General features: G+C 37.2%; 2 protein-coding genes across 16 annotated transcripts in view; one reads left to right on the forward strand and one right to left on the reverse strand.

The window, feature by feature from the left end:
- LOC143847140 (uncharacterized) overlaps positions 1-2817 on the reverse strand; it is a 70142-nt gene extending 67325 nt beyond the window's left edge. For 5 of the 13 annotated variants that reach the window (XM_077355843.1, XM_077355844.1, XM_077355837.1 and 2 more), the window contains exons 1-2: positions 2491-2816; positions 1728-1797 (exon numbers count right to left, since the gene is read on the reverse strand). In XM_077355843.1, the coding sequence (XP_077211958.1) occupies positions 1728-1797; positions 2491-2532 (112 nt within the window). In that variant the 5' untranslated portion in view covers positions 2533-2816. Of the gene's footprint in view, positions 1-1483; positions 1616-1727; positions 1798-2490 lie in introns of all 13 variants that reach the window. The other 8 variants (XM_077355838.1, XM_077355840.1, XM_077355841.1 and 5 more) reach the window with 5 other exon arrangements.
- Positions 2818-5821: 3004 nt separating this feature from the next.
- LOC143893147 (RHOMBOID-like protein 5) lies at positions 5822-12277 on the forward strand. Of its 3 annotated transcripts, none has more exons than XM_077398139.1 (6): positions 5822-6196; positions 6544-6707; positions 6838-7001; positions 7223-7482; positions 11567-11678; positions 11857-12277. In XM_077398139.1, the coding sequence occupies exons 1-5, from the start codon at positions 5928-5930 to the stop codon at positions 11616-11618; spliced, it is 909 nt and encodes a 302-aa protein (XP_077254254.1). In that variant the 5' UTR covers positions 5822-5927; the 3' UTR covers positions 11619-11678; positions 11857-12277. The 3 variants fall into 3 exon arrangements, with proteins under 3 accessions (XP_077254254.1, XP_077254255.1, XP_077254256.1); XM_077398140.1 differs by having other exon boundaries at positions 11874-12277; XM_077398141.1 differs by having other exon boundaries at positions 11881-12277.
- The last annotated feature ends 3126 nt before the right edge of the window (positions 12278-15403 follow it).

Genomic DNA, 15403 nt, shown 5'->3' on the forward strand with positions numbered 1-15403 from the left:
TTCTTTCTAATATATATATATATATATATATATATATATATATAGCCGTATAGCCGGTCCGTCCCGAGAACAATTCCGGGTTAAAAAAATAAAGCATCATCTTCAAAAAAAAAAGTTGTGGGAAGCACAATAGCTTCCCACAATAGATCTAAGAAAGCATGAAATCTTAATACCCCAAGAAAGCTTCCTGAACTTCTATTAAATTTCAACCTTTTGAGTTACTGGAATCTACTTTAAAACATCAACGCCTATGTTTATCGGAACATATTTTGTACCTCAGCCATGGTGTTGATGTCTGTGAGCAGTAAGAAAGCTAAAGACCAACTCATAATGTATATTTTCGTCACCTTCTCACCTCATCTTGGGAGATGTAAGTGGGGTTTAGGCCTCTTCTACATGATAAGTCAAGAGCTTAGGCATAAGACTCTAAGGTAATTCAGTTGGTAGAGATCAAGAGATGTCAGCTACTAGGTCTAGCAGCTCATATCTGGGAGTGCCCCATTCTCCTGACTGAAAGGCATTCTGTTTCCATAGTCATTTCCATGGTCATGTTTGTACCCGTTCTTTTGAGTTTTTTTTAATCTTATGTTTCCACATTGTTAATTTAGCAGTAACAATATCCCCAAAAGGAGTGCCTCCAGTAGTAAACCACAACCAAAAAACGAAACAAGTATCAAAACAAATGCACCACTGGACTGGAGAATCTTTCGGAGAAACTGGTTAGGATATGTGGAAACTCATGCCTTTTGTAATCTCATGGAATATATGGAAGGAACGCAATAATCGGATTTCCAACGACAAGGCAAAAAGATTGAAGCGGGTCGAACTGGAAATCAAAATAGAACTAATCTCGTTGGTTAAAGAAAGGAGGGGAATTGCATATAGGATGGGCGACATTCTGAGAAACTGGAAGGCTGTCATCTTTGAAAAGAAGGTGGTGGAAAAATCTTGCCCGGAGTGGACAGCACCGCTGGTTGGACAGATGAAACTAAACTTTGATGGCAGTTCGATTGGGAATCCGGGTAGGGCCGGAATTGGTGGAGTTATCCGGGATGCTAATGGGAATACAGTACTGACCCACTCTGAACTTCATAACAAAAAATAAATAAAAAATAAAAATATCAGGACCTTAAAACCTTGATTCTAAGTGAACTAGATATTTGAGGTTATCGTTATGCTCCTGCTTTTCCCCACCAAATGGGAAAAAAAAAAAAAAAGGCTTATTTTGAAAATTCGGCAATGTGTATCTTATTCATGACAGATTTTTGAAGGAAAAAGTTGCCTTGGGATATAAATTGTCGCTTTAGAAGGAAAGGAGGAATCATATTTTTTGGGTTTTCATTGATATCAGAAATAGAATGGTAGTGATGAGGAGGGATGGACGTGAGATTTTTTTCTCTCTTTAGAAGATGGGCCTTTAAGGAGGATAATATATTAATAAAGAAATGAAAGGTTTATGTAGAGAACATGGTGTGTTCCTGACCTGGATGGTTTGATTAGCGTTGCAAAAAGCTCCTCTGACCCTACTTTAATCCATGCTGTGATCCGCACTGATTGATGCAATGTGTCCCTTACTTGGCAACGATTTCTACATCAAACCCAAAAAAAAGCAGTCCTACAATGAACATTCTCACACTGTCAAAACAATACACTTTCTACAACAACCACATAACCAAGGTAGAATAATCCTCTGAAATTTTTGAGACAAAACGCATCTCCAATAGTACCTAAAACCGTGCAGTTTATTAAAAATTGAGGTCCAATACAACCCAACTTGAGCACCCAGAAGAAGCAGTCCTGCAATTGACAATATCACAACGTCAAAACAACACTCTTTCTATATCAAGCATAGGGCAGACGTAGAATAATCATCTGAAACATTTTGTAAAAAAACCCATCTCCATTTCTACATGAAATGGCATTTTTTATCTAAAAAACAGAGCTTCAAAAGACAAAACACACGACCATTTTTTATCCAAAAAACAGAGGTTCAAAAAACAAAAAAACGACCAAATTATTATCTCCATTCCTTGGGAGTTTATTTCAACGGCCGAAGGATCCGAACTCAGCCCCTCCAAAAAAGCCTTCCTCAAACCCCAACACAAAACCTAATTTGAAAAAAAAAAGAAAAAAAAAAAACCACGAAGAGAGAGGATGGGGTTCTGTTGGTAATACTTTTTTAAGCCAATATATGGAATGCCTGTACAAAATTATCCCTAAAATTAAGATAAATCCCTGTAAAATGAGGGCTTAGAAAACCCTAGGAGTAAGATAAATCACTGTCAAATATTATCACCAGAAATATAACCAAATGCTACGTTTTGTTTTTTTTTTTTTTTACTCCCTTGCTTCTATCAGACGAAATGAAAGAAAAGAGCCGAAAAAAACCCTAAAAATCATACGCAGTGATCTATCCTCTGTGAAATCAAATGCATGTGATTTTCGGCCACCATAGATAGATTTAAAAACAGAATCAGAAAACAGAAATACCTTATAAACACTAGCGGAATCACATCTTTTCTTGAGCTTCATTTGCAATATCAGAAGAATAAATCCTGCCGATAGGAGTGGGGAGAGGAAGAGGAATAGCGAGAGGGATTTGTGAGGGTTTGAACGAGTGAAAAAAGGAAACCAAAGGTAGGATTTGTGAGGGTTTCAGCGAGTGAAAAAGGAAACAAAAGGTAGGATTTGTGAGGGTTTGAACGAGTGGAAAAGGAAACAAAAGGTCTCTCTCTCTCTCCCTCTCTCCCCCTCTCTCTCTCTCTCTCTCTCTCTCTCCGTGCATTTAATGGCTTAGTGCGTACGCAAAATAGACTCCCTCCCTCTCCTTGTATTAATGGCTTAATGCCCACGCAAATTAGAAAGTCCCGCCACGTGTGAAGAACAAGCAACGGTAACAATTCCGCGAAATTAGAAAGTCGCGCTCTCTCACTCTCCTTGTATTGATAATGGCTTAATGCCCACGCAAATTTGAAAGTGGCGCCACATTCAAAGAGCAAATAAGGGTAAAAAATCTCTTTTAATCTCAGCCATTCACGAAAATATGAGCGGCTGATTTCTAGGCAAAAACTGCTATGTGTCAAAAGCGCACACTCATGATAAGAAATTTCAGAAGTAACGGGTAGTCTAGAATAGACACGCGGGTCATGCGGGTGCGCGGGCATCCCTACCGGTCAGCACTTAGGTGACCCGCACCCGCTGCAGGTGGGTTGGGCGATGATAAATTCACCCACTTCTATGTATGAATTCACCCCCTATTTTCAAAATGAACGATACATCCCACACCACAGGATGATCCAAACCGTCCATTTGATGGGCTACAACGTAAATAGGTTGTGCCATGAAAATCATTTCCATAGGATGATCACAACCATCCGATCTATAGAAGTTTTCATAATGTGAGTCCCTCTTTAGATCGGAGGGCTATAATCATCCTACGGTAATGAATTTTTGGGCACAACCTATTTACATTGTGACCCATCAAATGGACGGTTTGGATCATCCTATGGCGTGGGCTGTACCTTCCATTTTGAAAAATAGGGCTGTATTCAATTTAATTCCACTATTCTAGCCACTCAGACCAAGAAAGAAAAAACAAGTTGCGGGTACCTGCAGGTTCACCCGACCCAACCCTTGTTTTGGGGGGTTGGGTGACCCGCGGGTCAATTTTGACGGGTCACTCAAATGTTAACCCGTACCCACAAATTTGCGGGCGGATTGGGTCCACCCGCGGGCACGGGTCGGTTTTGCCAGGTCTAGTTGTAAATAAATAGTAGGGCCTAAAAACCCGAGACACCATTTTAACGGGAAATGATACCAGCACAACAATGTTTTAGTAATCTCATAAACCTAGTATTTCTTTTCTTTTCTTTTATTTTCTTTTCTTTTCTTTTAATTGGCTTGTGATAGCTTTTTTGGGAACTCTGTAGTAACCTTTCACAGCTCTTTAAATAATAAAAAACAAGATGGGTTAGTGAAAATATCAAAAAACATTTGTGCTGATATCATTTCCCTTATTTTATTTTATTTTGCAAGATAAAAGCCTATTAATAATTAATGATTAATGATTAAACTTTCATTTGAAAATTAAAATCCTATAATCATGACCATTGATCGGGTGGAATGTTGAAGTGTTTTGTTAACGAATGCCCCATGCATTGGAAATGTAAATCTACACATTGTTTGGGAAAAAAAAACTCAAAAGCCATGTAAAACTCTTAGGACCAATTACCAATGAGGGACAAACATTAGGCAAAATTATCAACATGACCCATGCTTTTCAAAAATTATCAACAGGGGACAAAAGAGGTCTTGTCGGTAAAAGCTGGACGAAAATACCCTTTGGCATTTACAACACGTTTTGACATTGTTTTCTCCTTCTTTCCTCTTCTTTTACTTCTCCATTATCACCTTTTTGATTTTTTACCCTACTAGTCATCTTCCTCCTTGCTCGGCCACCATTGTTGCTGGCAAATCTTGAAAACTTGAATGTTGAGTTCTTACCATCTATCTCTTTGTATTTAGCTTTTGTTTTTCTTTTCTTTTTTGTTTAGGGTTTTGCACTATTTTTCATTCCTCTGTTTCTGATTTATCTTGTTAGGGTTTAAGCGATTTGTTTTTTAGGTTGAGTTATGAAGATAATGCATAAACTCTCTGGAAGGGGGTTAGTAACTCTCAGAAGTAGGGTTACCAATTTTCGAATGGGCTTATCAAGTGCTTGAAAATTGGCAGAGGGTACTGGAGTTTTGGAAGAGGGTTTTCAAGTTTATAGGATTGGGGTTATCTAGTATAAAAAATGGGGTCGCCAATTTCCGAATAGAGTGATCAAGTCCCTAAAAATTGGCCAAAGGTACTAGAGTTTTGGAAGGGGATTTTCAAGTCTCTGGGATTGGGGTTATCTAGTATAAAAATGGGGTTACAAATTTCTGAATGGGCTTATCAAGTCCTTGAAAATTGGCCGAGGTTACTGGATTTTGGAAGGGGGTTTTCAAGTCTCTATGATTGAAGTTATCAAGTATGAAAATGGGGTTACCAATTTCCGAATGGGCTTATCAAGTCCCTGAAAATTGGCCGAAGGTACTAGAGTTTTGGAAGGGGGTTTTCAAGTATTTGGGATTGGGGTTATCTAGTATCAAAATGGGGTTACCAATTTACGAATGAGCTTATCAAGTTCTTTAAAATTGCCCAAGAGTACTGGAGTTTTGGAATGGGGTTTTCAAGTCTCTGGGGTTGGGGTTATCCAGTATCAAAATGGGGTTACCAAATTCCAAATGGGCTTATCAAGTCCCTTATGAACACTTTTTTACTTCCTGTTTTTTTTCACTCGTTCATTTTCACATTTTTTTTCTTTATACCGTACAATTCATCTTCCTCATCCTCCATTGAAAGGGAGAAGGAGAAATGCAAAACCCTGAAACAAATGAAAAACAAAACCTAGATATTGAAAGATAGATGGGAATGAACTCACGTTTCAAAATTTTGAGTTTTCTCACCTCCAATGGTGGCTAAATGATGAAGAAGATGACTGGTAAGGTAAAAAAAAACAAAGTTGAAAATGAAAAAGTAAAAAAAAAAGAGGGAAAGAAGAGAGAAGAGGGAAAAGTGGAAAAGCAAAACGTGTTGCTTAAGAAAAGGGCATTTTCATCCAGCTTTTAATGACAAGACCTCTTTTGTCCCTCGTTGATAATTTATGAAAAGCATGGGTCCCGTTGATAATTCCACCTAATTTTTGTCCCCCATTGGTAATTGATCCAATACTTTAATACTTTAATCCCTGAATAAATTTATTGGAATGATAGATGCAAGCGCCCTCTTTATGCAAGGGCTAAAGAAGAGCCTAAATAATAAATAGCAGCGTATGACTCGCTCCCCCGTCGGTTTCAACCCTCCTAGCACCTCTACGCCTTCTCCTTCATTCGGTGGAAGCAATGGGGAAGCGACCACCTTCTTCATTCCCCTCCACCGACGATGACATAGAGTCGCGTGGGCTCCATTTCATACCCCATATTCCACACGAGGCGTGGACCCCATGGCTCGTCCCTACCTTTGCCCTCATAAATGCTATCTCTTTTGCCCTAACTATGTACATCAACAACTGCCCATCTTTCTCCTCTTCATGTCTCTTTGTTCCTCAGCTTGGTCGCTTCTCCTTCCAACCCCTCACCGAGAACCCCCTCCTTGGCCCTTCCATTGCCACGTAAGTAGTAACCCCAAAATTTTGTTCATTTTTTGTTTTAGGGTTTGATTGTATTAATAATTTGAAATTTTAATTGGTAGTCAATGTGATTTTATTGTAATTTACAAGCACTAACCCAACTTTTGAGTCCAATAATCGGTTTAACACCCACAATCGGTTCTCATAATCTTAAACAAACATGGGTCTAAATGGATGTTCATGTTAGTTCGAATTATATCAAGCAGCAGTTGTTATATATGTATAATATTAATTGCCTGTTTTTTCTACAAGTCAATGTGCAGAATTTAGTCTTATTAGATTGTAAGTTATGTTATTTATACTGATTGTTTTTCTTTTCTTTTTTTCAGGTTAGATTTAGTGGGAGCTCTTGATTGGAAGAAAGTGGCAGAGGGAGGTGAGGGGTGGAGACTTATCAGTTGCATATGGCTACATGCTGGAGTTATCCATTTACTTGCTAATATTGTGAGCCTTTTATTCATAGGCATTCGTCTTGAACAAGAGTTTGGTTTTGGTAAGAAGTGCATTTCTGGATACACAGTGTCATTCAAACTTTATAATAAATAGTTATTTTGTTTGGATCATTTGGTTAAATGGCCTTCTTGCTCGTTGCTGTGATTAATTGTGATGGCTTGGATTTACAGTGAGAATAGGAGTTTTGTACATTCTTTCTGGCTTTGGTGGGAGTTTGTTGTCTTCTCTTTCTCTCAGATCATCAATATCAGTGGGTGCGTCCGGTGCACTTTTCGGATTGTTGGGAGCCATGCTTTCTGAGCTCATCACAAATTGGTCAATTTATGCAAATAAGGTACATAGAAATTGTATCATTAGTCTAGTTCAAGTTAAGTTCATTTATTTATAATGGTCTTTTGAAAATTATTTAGTTTTAATCCAATAACTAGCCTTATCTTATTTTCAAAAGAAATTAGTTCTTTTATTTATAATTGTCTTTTGAAATTTATTAAGGTTTAATCCAATAACTTGCTTTATCTTATTTTCAAAAGAATAATTTCCTTTATCTCTTTTCAGTGTGCTGCACTTTTGAGTCTTGTGCTTATAATTGGCATAAATTTGGCTGTTGGACTTGTTCCTCATGTGGATAGCTCTGCTCATATTGGAGGATTTGTTTCGGGTTTTCTTCTTGGATTTATTCTTCTGATGCGTCCTCAGTTTGGATGGGTCAGCCATAAATACATTCCTCCAGGTTATGATGTGAAACCTGCGAAATCAAAGCACAAAACTTATCAAAGCTTGTTGTGGTTTATAGCTTTTATCCTCTTAATTATCGGGTAAATCATAAAATTTCCTTCATTCAAATTTTGACTTCATATGCTATGTATTTTGAATTATCAATGATTTTTCATAGGGTAGTTTTCTTTATATCCTGCTTGAGTCTGAGTTTTGAATATTATTCATGCTTATGTATGCGTTGCATAGTCTTATGCTAACTTTTGATTGATTGCATGCTATCAGCGCATTTGGTTATTTATATTTGGCCGATTTCTGGTTAGTTAGCATATAGTATATCACAAGTAGAGTGTTACCAATATCTGTCTTTTATCTTTAAAATCTTCTTTGCAAGTCCTGCTTACTTCATTTTCTTGATAATGCTTATTCTTTTCCCTTGCTAATGAAATTCAATACTTTTTCGAACGCAAAAGGCTTTGTATTATGCAAAACTATGGCACCTTGATTGTGCCATATAGATAAATTAATATGTAGCTTTTTAGAGTTCTCATGGAAATTAGTTTTTCTTTGTTTCTTTTGATTTTTCTACTGCCTTCTATGAATGATAAATTTGTTAAATTAAAAAAAAAAAAAAAAAATTGGTATCAGTTTGGCCTAGTGAAAAATGTGGCCTAGAATAATTACATGTCCAACATATATTACAATGTTATTACAAAGCTACAATCCACACTAAATGTAGCCACTTCATTGTAGCCACTTCATTGTTGTAATACAATTTTCCAGGGGCTGCTGTTGATGATCCAGATCAAATCCATGAGCTAAAGAAGATAGTAGTTGGAACTGTTCGTAGGACAAGTCTTGATGTTAATGGCGCCCATCCTTAGTACGAAAGTGAATTTTATGTTAGTTATACACTGGGCCGCTCTGTAGCCGACCCCAACTAGTTTGGGACAAAGGCTTAGTTGAGTTGAGTTGAGTATACGATTTTACATTAGTCAAGACCAAGGTTTCAAATTTCGGTTTCGGAATGCGTTTCGGTCCTCACCAAAACCGAAATTTCGGTAATTTCGGCTGAAATTTTGGGATAATATTAAATAATTATCAAATATCCAGATTTTTGAAATTCTAGGAATTCGAAATTTCGGTCGAAATTTCGAAACTTCGATCGAAATAATGTAACGTTTCGATTAACCTCGATTTCGATTTCGGTAATCCGAAATTTTGGATTTCGGTTGAAATTTAAAACCTTGGTCAGGACTGAAGTAATAGGGTTTTACTACGCATTTCATTTAAGTTTCACTTAAATCAATTAAGTGAATTAGAATAAATGGGCCCAATGCACTCCCATGATACTATTCACGTCACTTGTTCACGACACTATTCATGTCACTATTCATGGGGTTAGAAGGATTTGTTCAAAGTCACTTGTTAGAAGGTTTTAATTGTTCAGAATCAGGTTGATAGTATTTTAAAATAGTACTTAGTTTAATAAATTCTTTATGTTTCTTGTATTTTCTTTATTAGAAGTGCATTCTAATTAGAACTCTAATTGGACGACTATGAAGGGGGAAGTGTAAATGTAATTGGGACTAAAGTTTTAAATAGTTCTTTTTTGGGTTTTGGTATAAGAGAAGATTTGATATTGTGCGCATGTTTTCTGAAGTTTTTTTGTCTGTATGTTTTCTTAGAGAGGAAATTTGGTGCAAACAAAGGGTTCACAAGTCAATTATGGGAACATAGGCGTCAGAATATGGGTCTTAATTCAATACGAACAGCGACGTACATTCTCAAGACAAATAAGCCATAACATGATAATCAAGTTCAGCTAGAATTTTCATGGAAATTCGAAGCCTTAGAATTCATTCATTAAATAAATCTACCTAGACATGTTTCACACAACAATTCCATAAAGAAAGATAGATAATTGGAAAATAAATCAGATCTCGATCAAAGGCATTGCAAATATCAGATCTACAAAATAAACCTTGCTATAGACCAAAACATATCTAGTGGTGGCTAGGGAATGGTAATATATATGGGAATCATGGTATTGTGATAATAGGGTTATGGATATGGGAATGGTTACTTAAGGGGGTGTAAAGAAAGTGATGAAAGATAGGGGAATATATGGTGAAAAGAAAAGAAAAGCAAAAGTGGTCACAGGAGAAAAAAATAGGATTAGGATGTGAAAATAGAAAAGTAGAGAATCTTACCTTGGAGCCTTGGTTGTCATACTACAGGTGATTAGGTGATGTCCGAGAGGTGAGAGAGGGCTAGAGAGAGAAGGGGTTGATTTCAGTGAAGAGAGGGTGAGAAATTAGAAGAGAGAAATGTGAGAAAGAAGAGGGAAAGGAAGAAAACTTGAACGAAAGAGACGGAGGACAAATGTGAGCTAAAGGGTGAGTTAGGAAGGTGAAGAAGGGGCTGCTGTGATGGGGCTCACAATCGTGGGTTAAAAGTGGAAAAAGTGGGGAAATAAGGGGAAGGAAAAGAGAGAAAATGGAAGGGAGGGTGGTGACAACAAGTTTAGCTGCGAGGTGTGGAAGGGGGAAGGAGAAGAGAAAGAAAGGGCGACGAAGCGTGTTCCCCCAACTGCAAGATGAGCGGGGGAAAATAGAAGACGAAAGAAAGCGGGAAGAGGATGGATACACACCAGCTGAGGAGGGGGGGGGGGGGGGGGGGGGGGGGCGGGGTGGGAAGAAGAAAGAAAGAAGGATAGAGGGGTGGTGTCCAAGGAGAAGAGATGGGGGATGTTCTTTTCGTTCATCAAAAAATTGGTTAAAGTGGTGGGTGGGTGTTGGGAGGAGGGGGGCTTGTGGGTTTTTATGTGGGGAGGCATGGATTGAGTGGGGCGCCATGATGGGTGGGGGGCGATAGCCAATAGGATATAAGATGTGTTTTTTGAATGTTTTAAGTGGTGGTCCATGAGTGGTAGCCAATAGGATACGTGATAGGGTTTTAAGGTTTAAGTGGTGGGCTATGTTGCATGGATTTAGACACGGATTTGAGTCTTCTCAAATGAATTCAAAAGAGAAAGAAAGGAAAGATTTAGGGTTGGATGGAGACCCAAAAGGGGTTTAGATTTTTTATTTTTTTTTATGGGAATGGGGTCACGGCAAATAAAAAAGAAAAAAAGAAAAAGGAGTTGGAGGAGTAAATCGCAAAGAGGTTGGAGGAGGAGTAAATCGCAAAGGCCATGTAAGAAATGACGCTAGGGTTAATCGCAAAGAGGTTGGAGGAGGAGTAATCACAGAGAGTAAAACAGAGATATGAATATAGGAGGAGAAGAAGTAATCGCATGACGCGATTTCAAAGGAGTTTGCGATTACCTTTTTTTTTTGTGCGAGGAGTTCTGATGGAGTATGCAAGGTGTTTGCTATGCAATAGAGAGAAAGATAAAAAGGAGATATATTAGGAAACAAAAAATAGGAAACAAACAAAAAAAGAACTTGTGCTAGATAGGGAGAGAAATGAAAGGGTTTGCAATTTTAAGGGTTTTGGGGTTAGCGCAAAACACAGAAATGTGGTTTACGGAAATCAGAGAAATATTAGGGATTTGGGTGGCCAAAAAAAAAGCGGGCGCGAGAGAGAGAGAGAGAGAGAGAGAGAGAGAGAGAGAGAGAGAGATTTTTCAAGATTTGAAAACAAAAAAAGAAAGAAAATAGAGTCTTTGCGCAAAACAGCGACAAGGAGAGATAGATACGCTCACGCAAGAGAAAATTGTGTGCATGGAAGATAGCATGGAGATTGGGAGGAACTCTTCTTCTTTATTCTTGAGGGTCAGCCCTTTGGCTCTGATAACATGTTAGAAAAGGAGTCAGTGTTAGAGAGAGGAAGAAGAAGAGGAATGGAGAGGATGGAGAATTTCCACTAGGGAGCTCCTCACGAATATGATGTATATATAGGCCCAGATAGGGCATCCAATATACAATGACTATAATACCCTCTAATGTACACGTAATGCTTAAACTACCCTTACACTATTCAACAATTCTAATCGACTTTTAGAATGCTGATAAAAGGCTTTTGTGCCATAGTATTTTCTGGACTGATTTAGTTAATTTTGCTTGTACTTCTGCTTTAGAAGATTGTTGTTTGCTTACTCAGTATCTCTACCTTTCCCTATACCTATATATCTTATTGGCTTTTCTTTGTAATATCCAATTCCTTCCCTTGAATTTGCAGCTTTACAGGCGGTTTGGTGAAACTCTTCCATGCGGACACCCAAACTGACTGAATATATTGACTGTGGCAACCTATGTTGCTCTAAAATCCTACAATTTCTTGTGAGTTGCAGGTAATGACATTGGCCATCATTTTCTTATCATTTACTTTCTTCCTTAACCATTCACTAAAGGAGGAAATGTAAAGGGTCATTGCAAATGCGCAATAAAATTTGCTTATGAACCATTTGCCCTTTTACTTTAATCCATATCTCTAGTTGTTTTGAGTGTTGTTTGCTTGTTTACTTTCAGTTGACACAAAGTTTTAGTTGACAGAATGCGAAATATACTGATTTCGTTTCCTACTTAGTAAGTGTGAAGATACATACTGACTGTGGCTGAAATCAAGGGATTAAAGAACCACACTACGGCTTTTATGAGTTTCTTTTATGAAGACGAAAGGGGATGGGAAAAACATTTCCCTGTCAACTGAAATGAACGAAAACCAATTCAGCTCATGGAAATTGTTATAGGTGAAATGCATTAAATGGCTATGACTTCAATGCATTTCAAGAATCATATGTGTTGATATTGAACTATTAAGTATTATTTATTCACCATTTTCCTAGATAGCGGATACTGTATTATTTATTCCCTTCCAAATGAACTGAGATTCTCATCACTGAAATGAACTGAGCATGTTATCTATAGCAGACTAGAGTGTTTTTGTGGATCTTTCCTATCAATCTTTAGAACAGAGAAGGAACAATTGCTCATTTTCGTACAAGTACGATAGATTTGTTCATCAATGGTATATGCATTCATCTAAGGCCATTTATGATATGCGCAATCGTCTGAGAAAATGAGGTAATATACCATGGCATATGATCTCTCATTGTCAATAGCGGCTCAAGAACATGGTCACAACCATGGTTTTAAATTTCGACTGAAATCCAAAAATTTTGACCGAAATTTCGGGTTTTTTTGGGACTGACACCTAAACGTCACTTACCCGAAATGGTATTTTATTTCGTCCGAAATTTCATTTTTTGACGAAATTTCACCCAAAAAACAGCTTTTTTAATTAATTTAATATTTTACCGAAATTTCGACTGAATTTTCCGAAATTTCGGCCGAAATTTGGTATCGAATAAAATATTGTTTTTATTGTTTTGCCGGATTTCAGCCGAAATTTCAAAATTTCAATTTTGGTGGGGTCCGAAACCGGTACCAAAACTGAAATTTAAAACCATGGTCGCAACTAGTCTCGGGAATTTCTCACTATGGGAATATCTTTGGATATTTTAATTTTTTAAAATTTCATGTTTGTAAATGAGAAAATGACTGGAAAAATAAAAGATATAAAAATATAAAATTAGGTCAATAAATAATATCGTGAATTTATTGTGCTATTTGTGATATTTTCACGGTAGAAGAAGTTAAAATATCAAGATATCTAAATGATTTTTTAAAATCTGGAGAAAATTTTAGGATTATGTTGTTTTATCTAAAAATTTCAAAAATATCTCAATACTTTAAAAAGTATAGGAGTCATTTGTGACTATGCTCTGGAACCATTGATGGAAACAATGTTATGTCAACAATAAAATTGTGAATTTATCGTGATATTTTTGTGGTAAAAAAAATAAAATATCAAGATATCGCGACGATTTTTCTAAATCTCAAGAAATTTTAGGATTATGTTGTTTTATCATAAAATTTCAAAAATATCTCAATATTTTTAAAGTATAGGAGTCATCTGTGACTATGTTTAGGAACCATTGATGGGATCAGTGTTCTATTTGAATGCAGCCATGTGTGCTTGGTTTGGCCCCTGAGTTAGCTCGGAACGAAATCCTCTCCATTATACCTGCAAATTGAAAATGATATTCATGTTTTGATAAGGGCACTTCAATCAAATATGTATGTGGTTTGCTGTTGAACATAAAGGGACAAGAAACATAACTAATGAATAATGATATTCCCTCCACGACAAAAAATAGTGGACTGTTCTTATTAAAAAGCCAGCTGATATTGGCACTACCTATTATAATAATCACACTAACTCAGCTTTTCTTTTCTTTGTTAATTGGCTTCAGACAGCTTTTTGGGAACAGAAAGAACCTCTGACTGCTGTTTAAATAATAAAAGACAATGTAAGTTAGTACAATTATAAAAATATGGTAGTGCAAATATCATTAGCCTTGAAAAAGGTTCCCTCATTAAAAAGGGGTAAGAAGTTGGTTTTATTCTTTGTAGAGGACTGTAATGGGAATACATTTTGTAAAAAAAAAGAGGCGATATCCTCTATTGGGACACGTGCCCAAGATAACTAACATGAGAACTGGAATGTCAAGAAATGCCAAAAAAATATTGTGAAAATGACCAAGTGTCTTCCTCGCTTCTATATTCTTGAAATTTCACCATAGAAAAAAAAAAAAACACGCTAATTTTAACATATGAAGAGGAGGGTGAGGAGGTTTTTCTTGGAGGGCCTAGAATCATTCGATTGGGGTGGCCATGCAGCAATGCTGTTGCGGTCAAAATCAATGATCTGCTGAGGTGAGTCCGGAAGAGCTGAGGTCTGCTTGCGCATATAAACAAACAACGACGTACTCGGAGTTGGTGTTCCGGGAAGGCCCTCCGATGCTAAGTCAGTACTGTGAATAGTAAATTTTGAGATCTCAACCCTTATCTTTGAACTTTAGGAGGCTATTTATAGTTGGAGGCTAAGGGTTGATTAGGAATGAAATTATCCGAATGTCTCTGAACAGGTGTTGGCTTGTGATTGGGCAAGGGCTCACTCCAGAGCTTTTTAAATTGGGCAAGATTACTTGGTTGCTCTCTGCCACGTGTTAGCCATTCATTAGGCTCTTATTTTCACCCCCATCAAATGCTTGTAATCAAGGTGCCACAGCACCACCCTTGACCTTTGATCCAGCCACTGCAGACATTTTAAGAGGCCACTGTTGGATCAAATAACAAGGGCAGCACTTTTGTTGTACACTCTTACGTGCACGTGCGTCCACACCATATAGCTTCTCCACTTTTGAAATCCCCACGCTCTATTGCACAGTATAAAAGTACAAGTGTAGGATTCAAAACTCATTCAAGTAACAATTTAGAATAACATAATCACTCACCAAGAGATTCAAAACTCACCACGCTCTGTTGAAAGCAATCGAATCTTGACGTGCAATTAATCTAGAATACGAAAGAGATCATCAGCCATGGTGGATGATTGATTTGGGCTGGATCCGAATGAAGTAATCTGTAATGGAAAAAATAAATCTCAAGACAGTCAATTAGTTGGCAGTAGAGGCCAACCCTTTTTATTTATTTCTTAGAGTTCCATCAATAACAAAATTTTAATCAATTTAACTAATCTCTAATCTCGATACAGTGATTATCTTTATATCCCTTACTCGTCAATTTAGATCGTTGATTAAGATCAATGGTTGCCCTCATATGATCTTAGGAAAAGTGCACGAGGAACGCTTTCTATATGATCCCTTGACAGCCAACTTGTTATACCAGGTGAAGGAGGAGATGAAGTATTATTCCAAGTGCATACATATTTGGGTGAACTAGCGCTATAGCAATCTTTATCGTGTATCTCCTTAGGAGGAGATGAAGTATTGTTCCAAGTGCACTCTTCTTCACACACACACACACACGCACATAATCATATTTTCTTATTGTTGCTAATTTACTAGCAGAATCAACTACTACCCAAATAACAAGGAAGATATTTTAACAAACGACGAGGTTGGATTGTTAGTGATTTTGCATTTTCAAAATCATGTATATTACATGTTTTAGTGTTTTGGAAAATGTTTTATCAAAAGCGTTTGGGAAA

Source organism: Tasmannia lanceolata, unplaced genomic scaffold, assembly GCF_043159265.1.
Source record: "Tasmannia lanceolata isolate RefF3 unplaced genomic scaffold, GAP_Taslan_0.1 ptg000015l, whole genome shotgun sequence".
Classification (NCBI taxonomy): Eukaryota; Viridiplantae; Streptophyta; class Magnoliopsida; order Canellales; family Winteraceae; genus Tasmannia; species Tasmannia lanceolata.

Bases quoted from the DNA above. Each gene is read 5' to 3' on its own strand.
- LOC143893147 (XM_077398139.1), top strand. From the start codon at position 5,928: ATGGGGAAGCGACCACCTTCTTCATTCCCCTCCACCGACGATGACATA. The intron at 6,197-6,543 runs GTAAGTAGTAAC...TCTTTTTTTCAG, and splicing joins CTTGGCCCTTCCATTGCCAC to GTTAGATTTAGTGGGAGCTC. The intron at 7,483-11,566 runs GTAAATCATAAA...TTGAATTTGCAG, and splicing joins TTTATCCTCTTAATTATCGG to CTTTACAGGCGGTTTGGTGA.